This window comes from Emydura macquarii, unplaced genomic scaffold, assembly GCF_026122565.2.
Source record: "Emydura macquarii macquarii isolate MOO-44397 ecotype Brisbane River unplaced genomic scaffold, CSIRO-AGI_Emac_v2 contig_691, whole genome shotgun sequence".
In the NCBI taxonomy this organism is placed as follows: domain Eukaryota; kingdom Metazoa; phylum Chordata; order Testudines; family Chelidae; genus Emydura; species Emydura macquarii.
Genome location: NW_027130828.1, coordinates 3,671,501 through 3,692,451, shown reverse-complemented (window position 1 = coordinate 3,692,451; position 20,951 = coordinate 3,671,501). Strand labels below are relative to the sequence as shown.

General features: G+C 38.8%; 1 protein-coding gene across 6 annotated transcripts in view; it reads right to left on the bottom strand.

The window, feature by feature from the left end:
- Positions 1–25: 25 nt before the first annotated feature.
- RC3H2 (ring finger and CCCH-type domains 2) overlaps positions 26–20,951 on the bottom strand; it is a 44,163-nt gene continuing 23,237 nt past the window's right edge. For 2 of the 6 annotated variants that reach the window (XM_067541734.1, XM_067541735.1), the window contains 13 exons: positions 20,067–20,179; positions 19,135–19,443; positions 17,794–18,008; positions 15,382–15,809; positions 13,959–14,129; positions 12,575–12,730; positions 10,815–11,028; positions 10,571–10,655; positions 9,950–10,031; positions 9,388–9,522; positions 8,627–8,734; positions 5,944–6,089; positions 26–5,328 (listed from right to left, as the gene is read on the bottom strand). In XM_067541734.1, coding sequence (XP_067397835.1) covers positions 5,130–5,328; positions 5,944–6,089; positions 8,627–8,734; positions 9,388–9,522; positions 9,950–10,031; positions 10,571–10,655; positions 10,815–11,028; positions 12,575–12,730; positions 13,959–14,129; positions 15,382–15,809; positions 17,794–18,008; positions 19,135–19,443; positions 20,067–20,179 — 2,361 coding nt within the window. In that variant the 3' untranslated portion in view covers positions 26–5,129. Of the gene's footprint in view, positions 5,329–5,943; positions 6,090–6,543; positions 6,631–8,626; positions 8,735–9,387; positions 9,523–9,949; positions 10,656–10,814; positions 11,029–12,574; positions 12,731–13,958; positions 14,130–15,381; positions 15,810–17,793; positions 18,009–19,134; positions 19,444–20,066; positions 20,180–20,951 lie in introns of those variants that run through there. The other 4 variants (XM_067541736.1, XM_067541737.1, XM_067541738.1 and 1 more) reach the window with 4 other exon arrangements.

Genomic DNA, 20,951 nt, shown 5'->3' with positions numbered 1-20,951 from the left:
AGAAGTAAACACACCCACACACACGTAAGGCGGACAAATCGTTTTATTTTGTGCATGCAAATACATGTCAAGTACTGCAAACTTTTTCCATCAATTGTCTCTCAAAACACTGAAAACCATGATGCTCTATTCTGTGACCAGCCAAAGCTAATATCTCTTTACTTCAGTGCTACAGCACAAACACACAGAATTCACTCTGCTATTCAGTATTATCACACAGCCCAGCCCACCCCACCCCACCCCAAATACAGACCAGATGGTCTAGATTTCCCATTTAATCCTATTCCTATAACACAAAGGGAAACATTACAATTTGGAAATTCAGAATTGAAATAAATGGAATAGAATTTATTCCCCTATATATCCCCATTTCATTTTACAGATTTTAAATTATAGTTTTAAATAGAAGCTGAGAATGCACCATAAAAATGAGCATTAAATCCATCGTAGCGATGGTGCCTGCTTTATACATGATGGGTGTACACCATCTTTTATTTCATTTACATTTCAATCGAACAATAGATTTGCAAAGAAAATGTCTAATACAGACGTAAAAATATTCACACTAGAGCTTCACAATCGGTTGTACAATTGACAAACAGGCCTCTTTTCCCAACGTTCCAGCTAAGCAAATTTATAAAATGTAATCAATGCAACAAGAAAAAAAATTTCTTTAACTTCCAGGGAAAAGAATATGCAGTAAACTGTATAAATGCAGACAGCAGATGCTGCAAGCTAACCACAATACTTTGAGTGGCTGTACAGTGGGTATGTGCAGTACAAATAAAAGCCACATGTGTTGTATCACAACTACAGTATAATGTACTTGTTTGCCCAGCGAAGAAAATGCATGCATTTTCATGCCTTGGATTAACTGAGGCCTACTCTGGATAAATTGATGGGATATGTGCAAATGATGTTGGATTTTTGACAGCAATAAATGCAGCCAGGTTGTGTTTTATTTCAAATTTTGTTAAACATGAAATGCCAAGAAAGAGCTTTGGCTACAGTCTTCCTTGAACAACAGGTTTTGGCTCAAGTGTGGGGAATTTTGATAATTTTGCTCTCTATTTTACTCTTGACACTTGGAGTTAAGTTTTCAGAGCACTCCCTTGCCAGCAAAGAGGTGCACTGTGACCACTAGTACCAAGGAGTTAGCTGTGCATTTATACTGCAAAGAACTAGTCATTTAAAGAGCACAATTATTGTTTTCTGCTTGCAGGAGAGGTCCTTGCATTAAAGAGATTTCCTAACAAAAAAGGATTAACTATAACATAAGTAATGTGCTCCAAGTACTGAGGATGATTCATTAACTTCTTGTTTGGTTAATATCTATTTCACATTTTCCTTCAGACACAGGTTAATAATGGTGGAAAAAATCTCTTGACAAATATGATAACGGAGCTGCTGGCAGATACTTCTCAAATAGTGTTTATGTACAATAGCAGATATTTGACAACTTGTGCTTTAACAAAAAAACCACACTGTCAAATTGTTTGGGGTTTTGACAAAAGAATTTTTAAAACATTCTTTTCCCAGACCTTTCTTTGTGTACGATTCTGTACCTCACTCAGCCCAGAGTGCTAACACACAAGAACAGCATTCAGCTCATCACCATAAATTTAAACTAAAATTTCAAGTGTGTTATCAAAGCACTAAACTTTTCAAAAATGACATCTACAACTGGTGTCTTTATGTATCACACTTTAGTATCACTCTGTACTAGTCTATCAAGAATCAGTGCCAATTTGCTTTGTAAAAGGAGTCTAACCTATCCTTGGAAAGGTCTAGTATACATTCTACAATGCACAATCTGTATGAACACTAAGTCATTCATTTTTTGTTACAGGAACAAAATATCAGTAGCAGGGTAGTCACTCTACTATAATTTGTATCTTAAGAATATATGTTATTACTTTTGTCATAAAAGTATACAGCCTGACATATCAGGACTAGCATTAATCTCTAATTTAAGACCCATGTAGGAAATGAGACAGAACAAGGAATGAATGAATCCAGGTTGTGAGGCAACACATTTTAACTCAGATATTGATACAACTTTGTATCCCTGACATGTGAAATCCCTGCTGTACCTCTCCTGGAAAAAAATACGCTCATCTGCACAAAGCAAAGGAGCCACACACTTCTCCTTAATCTGTATGGGCCTTTTTCTGAGAGCATAATATATCTGGCCAAAAACCTAAATGGGACTCTTCTACTACTACTACTACACATGAAGAAGACTAGTCACTATTTTAATGTCAGAAAGTTAGCCCTTCCATTGCCCAAAAAGGCACCTGATTTGCAACTAGATACACAAACACATATTGGTTTGTATAAGGTCAAGTGATGAAACTTTGCCAAAAAAGAAAAACCAGAACTATGTTCCCATCTTTAGCTTCTACTTACTGGGGCACCAGAGGACATAGTTTCATGGCAAGATAATAATCAGTGTTAAAAACTAAGACAATGTTGGCACACTATTAAAAATCCCTCAATTCTTGTGTCTGTCATTCTAGATATTAAAGATTCAACACAAATTAGCATCAGCCCAGCACTGACTCCTTTTCATAGGAAGCATGTAGTCTTTCTAGAAAGCTACTGTATCATGGGATCTTCTGCTGCAGACAAGCATATATAAATACATTTGATCTTAGACATTCCAATAAAGTTGGCAGGAATATGTCAGGCTGCTGTATTTGCACTGGACAAAACAGACAAATGTGTGTAAGCAGCTTATCCCAATCCCCCTTTAGCAGAGCACAACCAAGTTTTAAAATTTGCAATTTTAAAATTAAAAAGTTAAGGTAAATACACAAGATCAATTTATGTAGTATATATTCACCCTCAGATCATGCTGAAGATGTTCTGTGGAGTTCTGGTGCACAGAGGGCTCTTTCCCTGAGGGCGAATAAGGACTTCTCAAACCTTTATATTTTCTCTATTTTTGTAACAAAATAGCAATTTAAAATTTAAAAATCTTTTTAAAAAAATTACATTACCTTCAACATGGAAGATCTGACTGTTTAAATATCCATGAAATAGACATACTGGTTTGCATATCCTTTTTGGAATTACATACAGCAAATAAAAGTACTTCGGAAGCATTTCAAAAGTAATATAAATTCATATTTACAGAATGGTCTTGATATAAAATATACAACAATCATATTCATGTCTAACGTTCTATGTTAATTTGTAACATCAACAGGAAATGAGTTAAGGTGACAAGGTGGTCTAATTCTTGTTCCTAATCATTTCAGGCTGCAAAGCGAAACAAAATACCAGTCTTATTCCAGAGATGAAGTGGCACTGGCCTATCAGGGAAGGTACAGTAAATAGCCAAAGAAACCAAGAAAAGGCTACTTCACGGTTATTCTACAAATATTTTTTTTACATTTTAGTATTAAATAAGTGTGTAAGATCTTCCATACTGACACCAGAATATCAAAACTAACCCTTGGATTTTCAGATATATTTACAACATAATTATTTCATGGACATGTTCATTAAGAGATATCAAACACCAATATTTTCTCAGTCTAATGAATAACCCTCAGGGAAATGCCAACCCCCACCCCCAGAAACGTGCACAAAACAGTTATCAAAATCTTATCCAACACACAGTTGTGATTTTGTAAAATAACTCAGATGACCAGTAACATGATCCTCTTTAAGCATTTTGCTAGCAGGAAAAGCCCTTACATACAGTACACCTGGTGAAAGATTAGCTTGGCTTAAAATATTCCAGTACAATTTTCAGAGTAAACAACTTCACAGAAGTTAATAAAAAAAGTAAAACGTGTACCAAGAAACTGAAGAGGACAAACAATAAGATAGCAATCACCAGGAGGGAGGGTCCCCTGCTTTCTTCTCCAAAATGGTGTCTGAATTTCTAAACTTCAAAGAAAACTATGCCCAGAGTGCTTGTGTGTGTGTACTCTATCTTCAGCTGACATGTCAAATATGACTTTTCAGTCGCATCTTATCAGGGCACATATTCATACAACTCTAGGTGAAATAATGATATATTACTTTAGGTTCAGTCAATAGCTAGTGAACAAGTAAAATTAAACCTGAATACAAAGTTATGATTAACAATATTTAACCAAGACAATGTAATGAGTGCCAAATAACCCACTAATTAATTTAAATTAAAAAAAAAAAAACAAAAAAAAAACCCAGCAATACCATATTGTTAGTCAGTGCAAACACTAGATACAGGGTTTTCACAGGAAAGCCAAGAGCACCTGATTCTTTTGCCAAGTCATCTCGAGTCTATAAATGCAGGTGGAGGACTGCATTTAAAAAAAAAACAAAACCCAAAACCACTGTTACATTAGTGCATAATTTATCAAAATGGATGTGCATAAAACTTGGAGAAATCAATACCAAGAACATTAGCTGAAGGATTTAGGCACTTGGGTTACTTTTTGTAACTTTACTTGGACAAGTAGCCTGTATATAACTATCAACAGTACTAAAGCAGATATGAGAAAAAACAAATAAAAAATAAAAAGCTACAGCAAAGCACTTCACCACAGTCCTGCATATAATGCAGGAGTACAAAGCTAAAGTGTGTTAACCCTGTAATAAAGTCTAAAGTACAAATCCCTACCTCTCACTCTTCAAACAGGAAACAATATTCCATGCAAAATTTCACAACTAAAGAAAAAGCAGCTGCAACAAGATGCAAGTTCCTTTCTCATGAAACAAAATAGACACAAATAAATTAGTTTTACTTTCACTAGATGTATCATTGTAGGATCCTGCTAGTTTAAATAACTGAGTTGTTAATCTTCTATAGAAGCCATTTTAAATAAGAATGGCTCAGTTACTGCACCAGATTGCTACAAACTCATAAAAAGCTGCTTTAAGTTTAAGTAAAACAATGTCCAAATTCCATTCATTGTGGAAAATGAACGCCTTACCCTAGTAAAGTAAAATTATCTTTTCAGAATGCTAATGCAAGAGGGGCTTGAAGTATCAAAGAGTCCACAGGAAATGGATGACCCCAATATTATTTTTTTTTAAAAAAAATATACATTATATAATATATATTATATATATAAAAAGCTAGTGTAAATGCTTCCACGGCGTGGGTCACAAGCTGGAAAGATGAATGCCTTTCAGCTGTTAACCATCTTGCCATTTGCGATGGGTTTTAAAAAGTCGTTTTTATCCTCAGACATAATGTGAGCACTTTTCAAAATGAGGCTGCCAACATTGACTGATGTGTTGATGGGCAGGCAGCTTGCATTGCTAAAAGATCCTGTGATAGGCTGGCTGAAGCAAGAAGTTATGGGCAGGACTGCTTTCTGTTCCTCCCTGAGGGGAAAAATAAATCATACAAATATTAAACTTCATCTTAATGCAAAATATCAAGAAATAAATTGTGCGCATTAAACTATGCAAATATTGAAATTAAATGGTATTTGTGGAAAGGCAGAATGTTTTATTATAGAAAGGTTTGTTCACAGAGAAAATGCAGATTGCCTCATTTTCAAAGGCAGCATTAAATGGTTAAAATACTGTTGGGTGATTCTAACAGATTATTTTGCACTTTCTTGGCATAGAGGAGGTTAGTGGAAATTAAGTTTAACACCAACCTTGCTGAGATTAGTTTCCCTAAATTCTGGTAATTATAAAAATATTTTTGTATTTACTGTGCAGTATGGGAATACATAAATCATAGGTTTATATCAATGGTTACCAATTTTCAGTATATATTAGGCAACATGAATGCATAAAAACTAGTGCACTAATGGTACATTTGGTGGGTTTTATAATCACAGACCAATCCTTCCTAGTCATCAACAGTTTCTTTTTACTTCACCATGCATACATAGTGCACGTCTCATCCAAGTGTGAGAAGGTAAGCAATTCCTCTTTAAATATTCATGTTTTAACCACTCTGATGCTGCTGTTTAGTCTAACACTCACAGAATCACAAGGTCTTCACCTAAACTTTGTCTCTTCTGCTCCAAAGGTTCCTTTTGGTGTTGCTTGAGTGGATGTCCATTCTCTATAGTTCCATTGAGCATCTGATCATCTCGAGAACTGATACCTAGCTGTATGTCCATAATCTCCTAAGAGAAGAAGATAGAGTTGTCCAGCAATATTGTCACTACTTGCCTTTGTAAATCGTCAGATTTCCATTTATTTTATGTAATGATTCTGGAGGTCAGAGGCTACTCCTAGAAACTCTTCTCCTATTGGAAGGTTCCACATTTATTTTGATTTCATACGGAAGAGATATCTACCATTACTCTACCATTTACTCATTTAAATTCAGCTGCTAATCCCCTGTGCCATAATACCACCCCATGAAGCCCCTCAGTCCTCAAAAACCAGTCCTGTTTGTCCTGAAGGTCAACAAGCCTGGGTTATTTCAGACAAAGTTTGAAAACTGATTTGAAAACAAAGGACCCCACATAGGGAATAATTTCCTGCCAACCATTCCTTAAAACTGAGGGCACTCCAATTCCAAAATTGATAGCAATTGTCAGTATAAAATGAGACAATGTACAGACTAAGCCTCTACCTGTGGTTCTCCACCTAGCACAGATCACAGTTTGTATTCACTTGCAATGATGATCAGCTGTTTGGAAGTCCATAGTGTCATGCTGTCTTAAGTAGGAGAAAAACACTACTGTATTTTGTTTCTATGTTAGTGTTTTTGTGGTCCTGTGTGTATCCAGGACTTTACAGACAAAAAAGAAAAGGTTTTTTTATAGATTTTACCACCCAATTCAGATGAACAAAGAAGAAAAAGAGACAAAAACAATTAAAAATGGCAGTGAAGGGGCAATAGTGTTGATATCAATAGTGAAAGAGAGAAGTCAGTTTTAAGGTGAGAGCCAAAGGAGGCAAGGGTGGGGAGTGATGCTTAGAAGATAAATAAGAAGCTATTGCAAGTACAGGGGATGACATGAAAAAAAAAAAATCTGAGGGTGGAAATTCAACTAAAACTGGATTCCATCTCAAAGTCCTAGAAATGAGCTTCACTCTCACTGTTTGTCAGTAGAACCCCGTGATAAAATTCACCGATGCTCATTATTATATTTAATAGACACACAGAAATGTAGGCCTGGAAGGGATCTCCAGAGGTTCAGCCCCCTGCACTGAGGCAGGACCATGAGTATCTAGACCATCTTGATGGGTGTTTCTTCAACCCATTATTAAAAACCTCCAGTGACAGGGATTTCACAACCTCCCTTGGAAGCCTATTCCAGTGGCCCCTCAGTCTTCTTTTCTCAAGACTAAACACGCCCAGTTTTTTTAACCTTTCCTCATAGGTCAGGTTTTCTAACCCTTTTATAATTTTTGTTGCTCTCTTCTAGACTCTCTCCAATTTGTCCACACCCTTCTTAAACTTTGCCACCCAGAACTGGACACTATACTCCAACTGAGGCCTCACCAGTGACAAATAGAGTGTGACAATTACCTCCCGTGTCTTACATATGACATTCTGTGGTGCAGTAACAAGAGTATTAGCCTTTTTAGCAACTTCATCACACTTATGTCTCTTATTTAATTTGTGATCCACTATAACCCCCAGATTCTTTTCAGCACCACTATTGCCTAGCCAGTTATTCCCCATTTTGTAGTTTGGCATTTGATTTTTAATTTGTAAGTGTAGTACTTGATACTTGTCTTCACTGAATTTCAACTTGTTGGTTTCAGACCAGTTCTCCAATTTTTCAAGGTTTATTTCAATTCTAAGCCTATCCTCCAAAGTAATAGCAACCCCACCTAGGTTGGTGCCATCTGCAAATTAAGCATGCTCTCCACTCCCTTATCTAAGTCATTAATGAAAATACTGAATAGTACTAGACCCAAGACAGACACTGTGGGACCATATTAGATACATCGCTCCAGTTTGACAGCAAACCATTGATAACTACTCTTTGAATACAGTCTTTCAACCAGTTTTGCACCCACTTTATATTTAACAAGTGGAGCAACAAAAAAAGTATGGAAACCAGAAGAACTAGCACGCATTATTTAATGCCTTAATGACAGATCTCAATTCCTTTTGAATGCGTGACTGCTTTACTGAAGAGCTGTGATGATCCTTTTGTGTGCTATGAAATAAGATCAGAACATTTTATGACTGCACAATGATGGTGAAAGAAATAATGTTTAAGGAGCTGAATGCAGTCTATTAATAGAAGCAAAATATAAAAATATAAAGAGCAAGGACAATTTTTTAAATGAATTTAGTATTAGAAATGAGGTGATTTAAAAGTTTGGTTTAAATGACCATATTCTAATAGACTTTATATGTATTAAAATACTTTTGGTTTCCATTTTGTATATTGGGAAAAATTACTAATACTGCCTTGTATTTAACAAAAAGAAGAACAAAAAAAGTAAAACTTTTGCAATCAGAGCAACATTGACAATCTCAGATGACTGCCACTAGCACAAAAGTAGCCCAAGTTCTATGGTAAAATGGTGCCAAAGAAGATTCAGAGATCAATATAAAACCTTTTCATTTTAAAAGGTTTTTCACTAGAAACATGAAAAATCCTTGATTTTACAAGAAAGATTTTCTAGAAACATCTGAACACCTAATCAAAGAATTACATGACCTCACCAAACATGCAATTCTTGTACATACCTCTATTTGTTCACCCTGCCCTTCAGGTTCATCAGTATCAAGGGCTGAAAGCTCTAATTCAATGTCCCGATCTGGCTTTGTGTCTACACAGTCTTCAGTATAGTCAGTCTGCAAATACAAGAGACTTCTCACTTGCTGTATACAATCCTCAAGGATTCAAGTGAAGTTGGAAGGTAATATCATAATTCACATTCCTGAGATAGGAGGGGCTAGAGTGGGATTAGGAAATAGACAGCTACTCGGACACCAATGGTATCATTGGGTACAGATAAGATTAGATACTTCTGCATAGCAATTTCTGCTTACATGCAGAGTAGTGTAAAGTATGTGGGTGTTGGAAAGGAATCTTTTTCATACAACACTAGCAGAGGTATTAGCTTTATATCACCTACAATAGGAATAGAATATAGGAATCACTTTCTTGACAGAGAAGGTGGGAGAACTGATGGATATGGACTCTTTCCATCTCCCATGTTTAAGTATATTTCCAGTTAACTGTACAATGTATATCTACCCTTCCTGGCAATCCACAATGGTGTAATAAAACAGAACTCATTTCTGTGGAGTCCCTCCATGATTAAGCCACCTCCTGACTGAGAAGCAGTCCAGCAAATGCATCTGCTCGCTCTCGGACACTGAACCACATGCAGCAGCAGTAACTAGCCCAAACAGAGCAGGTTATAAGTATTTTAAAATTTCATTCTTCCAAATATATACCCAAACACCTCAGTGATCTACATCCCAATCACCCTTTTCTTTACCTCACCATTCCTCAAATCGATTTCCTTGCTTAAAAGATTTAAGGTAAGGCGACTGCCTTCATCTAAGGAATTCCACTTCTGTTGCATGGCTAGTGCATTAGCCTCTCTCTGAAGTAACAATGAATTACTTTTGGCCTGTGGGGAAAAAAACCCCCGTTACTCAACTACATTTAAACTTTGTATTGTTAGACTGCAAAACAAATCTCCCCATACAAAAACTAGCTCTCTCTAAACAGGCAATTATATATTCTCAGAATGCACTGCATCCAGCTATATATCAGGGGGGACATTTCTTCCCCAATCCCAGGGCTGGATCCTGCAGATACCAATACTTAACAGGCATAGCACTTTCCACCATGAGCAACCCTATTAAAATAAATGGGACTGCTCAGGTTAATAAGCACCATGCCTGGTGTTAAGTGTTAATAGAACCAGGCTCTAGTTTACTCATTCTTATTAATCACTTTGGTATATGTACACTTTAATTCTGTAAAGCATTTTGAGATAGTTTGTATGAAAACACTATAGTACATAAAGTTGTAATCATGGTACAACATCTTACTTGTTGTAGTTCAATGCTCAGTAGATCACCAGTACTGGAATGCTTTCTGTGACCAGATAAATCAGTAATTATGAATCTGTCCCTTTAAAGAGAAAAGCAGCTGTTATTGTCATAAACAGTGTAAAGAATGAATCACTTTCTCATAGACCCCTCAAACTTTGCAATTTAGCTATAACCAGCTTATGGTTCTGGATAAAAGTTGTGTACATGAAATGATACTTAGAACTTTACAGACATTACCTATTCAGTCCTCACAACACCCGTGAGGCAGACAAGTACCTTCATTTTACATATAGGGAAACGGAGAGAGAGAGAGGTTAAGCGACTTGTTAAAGGCCATACATAGCAAATCAGCATCCAGGCTGGGACTACAGCTCACAGTCACTGGTTTCAAGTCCTGTGACCAGTCCACTTGAGCACATTGCTGCTAACGAGGACTATATCAAACTTACCCTCGTTTTGTTTCCAGTGCTTGATGAGGCACAAGGCCAAAGCACTTGCCACATTTAAAGTTATTAGGTCTATTCATGGTCTAGATATTTTTCGTTCTCTCTGGGATTTTTAGGAGTAGATAAATTATGGAATAATAGTTTGAACAAAGCCACTAGGGAAAGTTCATACCGTTCTATATAGCGTGCTGATGAAGTAGAATCTGAGCCATAGGAACTCCATCTTGAATCAACAGCATTGACGTAAGGGACATAATCTATAACAAATTAAGGTACAATCAATGTCTTCTCAGTTTCCATAAGAAAATATACATATACACAGATACATTAATAATACAATTATTAATTGTCCACAACAATGATCCAAATGTCTGCAGGGCACATGCTGTGCTGGCAATAGGAAGCATTTACTGTACCTGTTACACTGATGGGCTTAGTAGCACTTCCTTGGGAAGCAGTGGCCTGAATAGGATCTGTTGTGTGATAACCTGTGCGGGATGATCTGGAGATTGCACCCCACTTGGAGATGATCGGTCCATCGCTAAAAGGTATTATAGGATCTTCTTCCTTTGCCCTTCTTTGAGTTTCAAACAGATGCACTCTCCGTTTAACATCCCCACTGTCCAAATCCTACGCATTTAGGAGAAACAAGAAGGTACAAGAGGTTGATTTGCAGTTCAGCACATTTGTTGGGTCATTCAAAAGGCCAGTGGTCATTGAATAACCACTATTACACGAGGTGATTAGTGCCAACCTGACCAGCCAGCAAGCTGGGAGGGGACATACTAACTCTTACCTATTGGGTTTTAGTAGCCAACTGGCTACCAGACAGTGATTAACAGTGGAAAAGGATATACTTTTTTTTTTTTTTAAAAAGCTGTTTCCTCTCAGAAAAAAGCCCAGCTGCTGTAAAACATCATTTCTATACTATGACCCTCAACATCTTCGCTAATACTAGAGGTAGCAGAGAATGAGACATGGTTACCCTAGTGGTGCAGCACACAGGAGTGGCAGCCACTTGATCATACCAGAGTAGGACACAAGTCCCCAACATGCATACAAGACCTTACTTATCCAAAATGAGGTCAGCTCCCTGGATGTATATTAAATATGTTTTATTTTCCAGTTTATTCAAACCTCAATTAATTTTGTGTACCCAATTTCAGTCCAATAAAACAAGGTTATGCTGTATTTTCATTCAATTACATTTCCACATATTTCAAGGTTTTGGGTTGGGTGGCGTTTACTAGAGGAGAATATGTCCATTCCAAAAGCATTTTAGCAGAGTGAGATCTATGCTTAGGGGAAATTACACAAATAAAATAAAGTTTTAGTTTTATATAAGTCACCCGTGTGTATACTGTAACCATGATTAAAGTTCATGCAGAATGTTTTAGCTTTTTTCATGTCTACTCTCTAGAGTTAACATTGATAAGGGTATTCACTTCAAAATAAAGGTTCTCTGAAACAGTGACAAATATGGAATAGAAAATCTGGTCAAATCCCCAAAGTGAAAAAAAATGTGCTCAAGCAGTTCTGACTACCTCACTTAAAACTAGCTGGAGACATCTGCCCTATCTCGGACATATTGGCCCATACTAGTCTGTCAAGACCACCACAGAGGAGTATCCTGACACCATTACACCACTGCAGACATCTCTTAAATGGGAAGCGCTACCCACTAGAGGAGGAAGAAACAGCTAAAGATGCACAGTTTTGCAAGCAACCTGACCAGAACTGGAAATCCTTATTATACAGCATCATAGCTGTCCATCCATTCATCCCTTCAGTCTAACAGAAAGATCTGAGGAATAGGAGTCCTGAATGATAAATTATTAATTATTTACTGAAAATGCTATGACCAACAGTAAGCTTTATGTACACTGATTTGGTATTCAAGTAGTTTGTCTTAAGTTTAAGAATGTTACAAATAACATTGCATAATTTTTTCATTGATAGAAGGATAGTTTGTTTACATAGCTGGGCAAAAGTTTGTTCCAAATGGTTTAAAATGATCGGAACTAGTTTCACCTCAATACTTAGTTTTTCAGTCTACTATAATCAATAGAAGTTTATTTACAAAAGGCCTGGCAATCAAATTGAGTTTGGCAATCAAATGAAAACCCTTGCAGTGCTTTCCACCTGAGTCAGCAGGCAGAGTGCAGAACAGCCATACCATTAACACAGCATTTGAATTAGCAATGACATCCTTGGGCTCTGAGTCGATGCTGTTTATGCAGGAGCCAATCGTACCACAGGACCAGGGCGAGTAGTGTGAAAGATGGTCTTCCTCAAATTTAGTACCACTCAAGTCACTAACACGCTCTGAGAACTATTGAAAAGGGGGAAAGAAAGGGAATTTAGTATTGAAGTGTTTATACAGAAAAACTGTTTACTGTGAACTATTACATCAAGTCTGCTTCAAGACATGAAACAGGTAGTCAAAGGCCTTGTCCATGCTGGGGAGCTGCCTCAATTTCTGCCATCAATGGCCAACCACTGGTGTAGCTGCACCAGCCCTGAGTATAAATCACTGCAAGCCACATTTTGCACCTGTGAAGCAACATTTTGGGCTGGCACTAGTGGTGATACACCAGTGGCTGTTCCTTAATGGCTGTATTTGGGGCAAATCCCAGGGTAGTGAAAACTTAAGACAAAGCCATGCATTTTCCCTTTACTAAAGTTATATCAAGCAAACCTTGGTAAAACAAAACTTAGAAATCCCCAGCCTGGGTAAGGCCTTAACCAGGACTTGATGGGAGATCTGTGACCAGACAAACCTTAAAATAACTATTTACAATAACTTAGAACAAATGGCAACAAAGGGGCTGGCTTTTTAGCCAAGATCTATTTTTAATCTTTTCATTCTTAGGCTTATAGAAAAAGAGATATTGCAAGATCGGTTTCTCCTCCAAGACACACTGCCAGTTCTTATGCCTTGCTTCCTAAGTCTCACTTCCATTTTGCTACTGTCATACCACACAGCTAAATGTTTTACCAGGGCCTTCTGTTACTTTTCACTTCAGCGTATGCATTCTTTGGGACTACAGGCACACATGCACCTTGATTAAGTTTGTGTATCATGTTATAGCACCATTAAGAATAAGAAAATAAAACGGGAGGGTTCTTCCTAATAGAAAATGTATCCACTGTGCTTTACGCAGAAAAGTTCATAAAACAAGAGATTCTAATCACAGTTAATTACAATTGATGTGTGCGATATGCTGTGGCTATGATTTTATTACTCTAACTGCATCGGAGATCTGTGTGAAGCTCTACACCAGTTTCCATACTGCAGTAGAAAAGTCTTAACAATAAACTAACATTGTGCTATAAAGTTAAGCTGCCTTTTAGTTAAATCAATTCTTCATTTATTTTTGGCCTTTTGTCAGAGATCAAGTGTAGCATCAGCTTAACAGCCAATATTTTCTTTATTAGGGAGATTATATCCTGCACTTGCAAGGGGATGAACTTGATCTAATAGAAGACAGATAGAAAAGCTCTCCTGGTAAGTGCAGAATTAGGAAGCAGAAGTACCACTAAATGGTTTGGTTTCTCACCTCTGTGCTGAAGTCAACACTGAAGAGAGGAGAAGGTGGTGTTGGAGACTGTGTTGCCATAGGAAGGGTTGAGGACACAAGAGGTGTTTTTTGAGAGTGGTATTGTGCCCATTGCTCTGGCTTTCGTCTTAACTGATCATCATAACTGGTCTTCAAGTGACCACAAGGCTCCTAGAATAAACAATAGGAGAAGGGCATCAAAGTATGAATACTCACAGCAGGATCATGCAGATAATTTACAGGTTTCTCACACCTGCTAACACATGGAAAAATAAGCAAGGAACAGTTACAGCTACCTTACCATATACCAGTCACAAGGCAGATATTTGTATGCAGGAGAGAAAACAACGAGGACAAGATAAAGAACGTGTACAACAGAGTGTCAAACTCATTCCATGTTGAATTATGGTTCGTAGGCCATGATATAAATTTAGGAGCCATATGCCCCTCACTCCCCCCAATGAACTCCCATTAATGTCACTGTGAGGTTCACAGAGGGATTCAGGGAAGAATCTGGTCATTAAGCAGTAACTCAACTTTTAGGTATTTTTTATTCAGTATCTTGTCGTCACACTCAGCATCACTCAGTGAGAAAATCTGCTCCCCTGTACTGCCACCACTATTTCTCCCCTTTGTTTCTCTTCCTTTTTCATCCTCCTTTCTCTGCATCTCCTTTGTTCTTTCCTCTGGATTTCCTTCTCTGCAGCAACTCCTAATTCCCACCTCCCCTTGGGTTTAACTCTCATGTTGTTTCCTAGTGCATATGCTAGAATGATCAGCAATGAAACAGTTAAGGTTGCGACTGAAGTGTCATCACTGGATATTACAGCTGACACTCCAATGAGATTAACAGGGGCAGGAGAGTTCAACCCCCCAAGTTACTGTCAGAAGCCATCTGCACATGCAAGTAGACGTTACTGTATTGAATACATTCAATTTAAATTTGAAAGACTCTCTCTACAACCAAGCTGGAAACGTACTTAAAAAAAGATAGCCAAGATTCTGAACCATCTGACTATGGACTACATAAATACATTTAGCAGGCTGGATCTGGCATGCAGGCCATGCATTTGACATCTCTGGTTTAGAGGCAGGATCCTTTGGATTGGAGTCCCATTTATAGTTGTCATTACAGAACCTAGGCAGAGAGAGATGCATCTTGGATCCAAAGTGTCTTCCTCAATGCGTACAGTCATGCCATAATGTGAATCAAAGAAATGGGACTAGGCAACAGCTAGGATGTATGTAATTAATTCAGATTGTGTGTATTTGTAAGCAGAGGAGCAAAGGGGTCTGTTTTGAGGTCGCTGCTTGACAAGTGTAAACCCAAGGCAAGAAGAGAGATCTGTGCTAATTAGGTGGTATGATTTCTGTCATGACCTTTAAAATAAATCACATCCTTTTATTTTCCACTCTCACCTACCCTTGGTAAAGGCACAGTCCTCTGCTCATTTGGAGGTTGGCAAGCCACGGAATAATACCCATCCAATGAGTTATATCTCTCGCGCAATGATGTCTGATAGACAGAAGAGTGCATCACATCCATTGGAGGTAAAGAATTGCTCCTAATAATGTCATCTCTTGGGTACATCTGTGGACGCCAGATGCGCCTGCTGTCATACACTGGAGCATACATTCCAGAAGGGATGGGAGGAACTGGTCCATACGGCTGAGGAGGAGGAGGTTGGTAAGGAGAATTCAGTCGATCTCGAGGGGGAAATGTACTGTAATGATCGGCATATGGCACGGAAGCAGGTGGGAGGGAGGATTCTGGAACATTACTGGACCTCACAAAGCGAGGAACACAGGGAGCCACACCAGCTGGTACTGTTGGAGGTGGTGGGTAGTATCCTTGAAAATGAGAAAAAGGCATATTTAATGTAGTCTCAATACGATTCAGAATTTTAAACAGGTCTAAAATTTTAAGTAGCACTTGATACTGGCTTCAGAATGAAGTGTCTTGTTTCCACAGGTCCCATATTAATTCCATCACTTCTCTGTGGATGTACACTGCATGGTTGAGAACAGGGTCTGCAGAGGCAGTACTGACACTGTAGCTGTGGTTCCCAACCTGTGGCCCGGGAGGGGGTGGGGAGACTTTGAAAGTGGCTTGCGGGTCCCCTCCCACTGGCTGCAGAAGAGAGGGGCTGCCTAAGGACCCAGGCGGAGTGTGTTTCTACGGGGCTAAAAGACCGGTGCAGGCTCCTTGCTGCAGTCAAGGGGACGGGAGATCAGCACTTCCCTCTCCTTGGCTGTAGCAGGGAGCATGGCAAAGTGCTCTGCCTAAGATCATAGACGCTGGGGTCCCTGCTGGAGCCAGTGGGAGGGGAGCAGTGATCTCCCGTCCCCCTGGCTGCAGAAGGGAGCCACTACCTAGGGACCCAGGTGGAGCACACGGGGCTTCAGGATGTGTGCGGTTTCCCTGCTGCAGCCAGGGGGATGGGAAGAGGGGCTGCCTCCTCACTCAACACCTTCCAGTCTGGCTGCAGTGAGGGGGGAGGCGCTGCCGGCAGAGACTGGTGGCCCTTCAGGGTTGTAAAAATGATATCTGTGGCCCTCAAGCCAAAAAGGTTGGAAATCACTGCTGTAGAGTGTGTTCACAGAACCTTGGTTGGGAGGGGTGCATTCCACCACGTGGCAACACTTTTAAAAACCATTCCCAGAACAGGGGGCAATTTAGCACTTCCTCTCGAAACCTAACTTGTCTGTGTATATAATAAAGTTAGATAACAGAGACCTTTAAAGAAAAAGGTCTGCCATCTGTGTTTAAAAACAAACATTTTGGGTTTAAGGAATCCTGAGGGTCTTTAAGCCATCAGTTGGCATGTGGTTTATTTTTTTACATTGAATAGGTCATTTTCTCCTCCCGCACCTTACCCCGGATAGCTGGGGACCTGCCTGAAGTTAGAACAAATGATATAGAAGAGTTCCCTTGGCTACACTTAATAGAAACCTCTTTCTTCTACCTAACATGGTGCTTGTTGCTTGTCAGCTTCCCAAAATACCAAGCACAGTACACAGAGGCAGAGTCACCTAGTACATATAGTGTTGCCTTTCCTGGTCTCTGCCTGGATGAACACTCCAACAATCCATTCCTCAAGGGCATGCAGACATCTGCTCAGTCTATGAGAGGCACACTGGAATTGTCTGTGTACACAGATAGCTAGAAAAGATTTGGGTTATTCAAGTCTGTAAATGCTAGTGGGAAATGCACAACCTGAATTAAGTTCTGCCCATGGATGCACACAGACTGAAGCCAAACTCATACATATTGGGTTGCAGAGACTGGCTCTCATTGTGGGCGAGCAGTAAATATCTGGCCACATGGAGGGGTGGAGAAGGGTGGCGTTTCCAGTAAGATACCATTGCCAATAAAAGGAGATTGCTAAGTCAGCTCCACGAATGATGTAAGCAGGATGGAGTCTCACATTTTTCACACAAGGAAAGCAAAGAAAACTTTTCTCCTCATCACAAAAGTCTTCAACACATCTGTCCCCTTTTCAATAAGCAGACATGGTTTAAATGGTTCTTAATTGCCTTTCAAGAATTTGGAGACCTCTCCAGTTATGTATGGAAATGATACAAGAATATAGCAATGCTTCTACTTTCTGCATCCCTCTCTTCAGTCAGTCACAATATCAGAGCTAAAAAGCATGGTGCTGTTGGGCTCTGCTGAAACCAGGAGGCCGAACAAATAAGCCCCACCATGAACTTGGTACCATTGGGATTTGAAGAAATGTAAAAAGCACAACAGCCAAACACATTCTGTTAAACATTCAAGTTTATACAGGCAAAACCAAAGAATTGCCTGTGGCGCAGCAACCATGTCACTCACCGGTCTGTGGGTACTGTGGAACTTCATAGGACAATTGGGTCCTGGGATCTTGAAAATACTGAACATTATCAGAATGTGGAGGGTAGACAGGTACTCTGGTTACAAATGGGCTGGATTTTGGAGGCATAGAATTCATCTCTGTTCCAATATTAGGAGGACCAGCTGATGTAGCTGCTGCCTGGCTTACAGGAGTCTTGGGTGGAGAACCAATTTTACTGAAAAAAATTCCAAAGGAATCAAATGCATTTGCCACTTATTATTTGTATTCATCCTTAGTCATTTCTAACTCAAACACAAAACACTCCAGAATGACATGGCTCAAATTTCCTCATTATGTCCACTGGAATTTGTAAATTCAACATTGATGGTATCATTAAAAAGAAGACTCTCTCTTCAAGAGAGAATCATGCACTCACATAGGCGGTCCTAAACCTTTTAGTTTGTACCTACAGCTCAGATACCAGTAATGGAAGCATGTTCTAGAAACAGCAGATAGGCATTGAAAAGCTGGTCTGAAGTCTAGTGCTGTTTGGACAATGCCCAAACAGTTTTTAAAAGCCATGATACCTGGAAAACCTCCAGGACTGCAAAATAATACTTTTGATAAATGGAAATACAATGACTATTCTGCACAACCCTATAATAAATAAAATAAAATTATGGATGCAAAAACATTTTTTTTTAAATGGAATAACCCCAATGAGAGATTAGATACCGGGCAGGAAACAGAAAAGAAGGACTGTAGACAGAGGTACCAATTTAGTCATTCTATGTCAGATTATTTAAAAACTAAAGACCTGACAACTCGGGCAAATCTTCTGAGTAACGAAATTCCATCTCCACTGCTAAATCAGACCTTGCATTGCTACACAACCAATGAGCATCTCCAATACATCTCCCCTTTTCTCTTCTACTTGATAAATTACTTGGATATATCATCTACTGGCACCTCACACAGAAGAGGCCATCATTCCCTCTTCAAGCTCAGCTCTTGCCTTCAATAGAATAGAATGCACTGTTGTGCCCTTTGGAAAGTCATCTGTTATGCTTGCACACGAGCCACAGCAGTTATGAAATGCATGGCTTGCATATTACCCATTATAGGGGAAGGTCACTTCAGTCCTGGGGAAAAGAAGGACATATGTCCTTCAACATATGGAGAGCATAAAACAGAACCAGAGTTCAGTATCTATTACTCACTCCGTAGCAAAGACTAAAAGAGAAACTACTCATGAACATAACTCAGATCCTTATCACAACTCTTCTGCTTGCAACGGTAGGGAAAAAAAAGTGGACATTAGAATATTTGATCACAATTCTTTTAGCCCAAGCAATACATACTTTTCAGATAGTGATTCTGTAGGAGACCCAGAGACATTTTGACCACTTGCTCCAGACTTCCCCCCTTTTTTGACATTCTCCAGAGCTCTTAAGGAGGTTTCAGCGCAGCGAGGAATCAATTGGGGAACACCACTTTCCAGATTTGCAATCCCATTGGTACTTGGCACCATCTTCCCTGTTGTTTCAGTGCTTCCTATGACAGAGATTACATTTCCTGCTGTGGTTGAGACAGTGCTGTTGACACCGACTTTATTTAGAAGAGGGAACGTTCTCACAGTCGCACTGATCTTTTTGTTTCTCAAACGATACCTATATTTACAAAGACAAATCTGATAAAGGAGTTTACATTGTGCAGTCTAATGCATTTGTAAAACTGACATGACAGAGGGGATCAGAGGGACATTATGAACAATAAGGCCAAAATTACAGCACTTCACAATTTAACTTAAGCCATGAGCACTATTTTAGAGAAATAAGTAGAACATCAGACATTGCACTCTACAGCGAAACACCAACTCCTCCTCTGAGAGGCATTTCAGTTGTTAATTTGGAGATGGGTCTGTGTGGAAATAGCTTTATGAAGTTATACATTAGATATTTGGTAAATTGAGCTAGGAATAAAGAACTACTGATGAAGACCTAATGGGTGCTATTCCTCAGTTTGTGTTGTTGCAGACCTCTTACGGTACCAGGCTCAGAGTCAATAATTTTGTGCAGGAAAATTTTTCTTCTGCTATATTCAGAGTGAGTAAAGGGCAATTCTGGCAATTTATTTACAAATGCTGCTATATTCAGAGATCTAATTTGCACAAACAGCTCTCTTGCAAGTCAACGATCCCTAGAATTAATTTACACATAAAGGAAGCTACTTTCAAGATTTTATTAAAGCTGCCTTGATTTGATGGAAAGAATGACACCATCTCCAGACTTACTTTTCAAGCTCTTCCTGAGAGTGAGCAAATGTACAGTTAGTTCCTCGTGGACATCCTCCTTGCTGCCGCAGATCTCTGCACATACTTGTTTTATATTTGCTATTTGGCTGTGGCTTAAAAATAGGGAAAAAAAAATCCCACTTAAGATCCAATGCAGGTTTAAATATAAGTAGTTTTTTAAAAATCAAATACAGCCACACAAATTTTGACATTTTTGGTAACACTCTTGATCAACCCTTCAGATAAGAAAGTTTCTCACTGAAGTTATGAATACCTTTGTTTTACACTTAGCTCATTGCAGCTAGCTCTGCTGCATTCAGAAAGTTTTGCTCACAGTCATGAATTTGTCAGATACTAATTACAAGATGCTACGTCTTTCAGGATCGTTATCCCTATACAACACCTCAACCCCAACTTCCTAAAAATCACACATCCAAATTTTGAGTATGCGCACCTTTGTTTTCTGTGAAAGTTTCTGTTCAAGAAAATATCCTCTCTCATTTTAGGGCTCATAATTGATAGGAATAGAGGAAAGCTCTAAAGGGACATATTTGTGTTCAGTTGTTTTAAAGCACCCTTCTGTTCTGTGGCAAAACTACGACAGACTTGTATTGTCAACCTCATAATACCAAGGTAAAATTCTTGCAGGCTGATCACAGTGTAGGTTTCTTACTGTTACTCTCCAATCCACAGGGCAGCAAGAGACTATACCATTAACACCCTTCCAACCCATTCTCAGATGAAAAGGAATGCTTCCCATGAGTTAGGAACTGCCTTTATCACCCCAAACCGAAGGAGATATGGATAAGAACTAAATCCTATCCTTCATATACATATTTTAGGTGCAGATTTTGGTATCCAAATCCCTTAGGTGGCTTTGAAAAT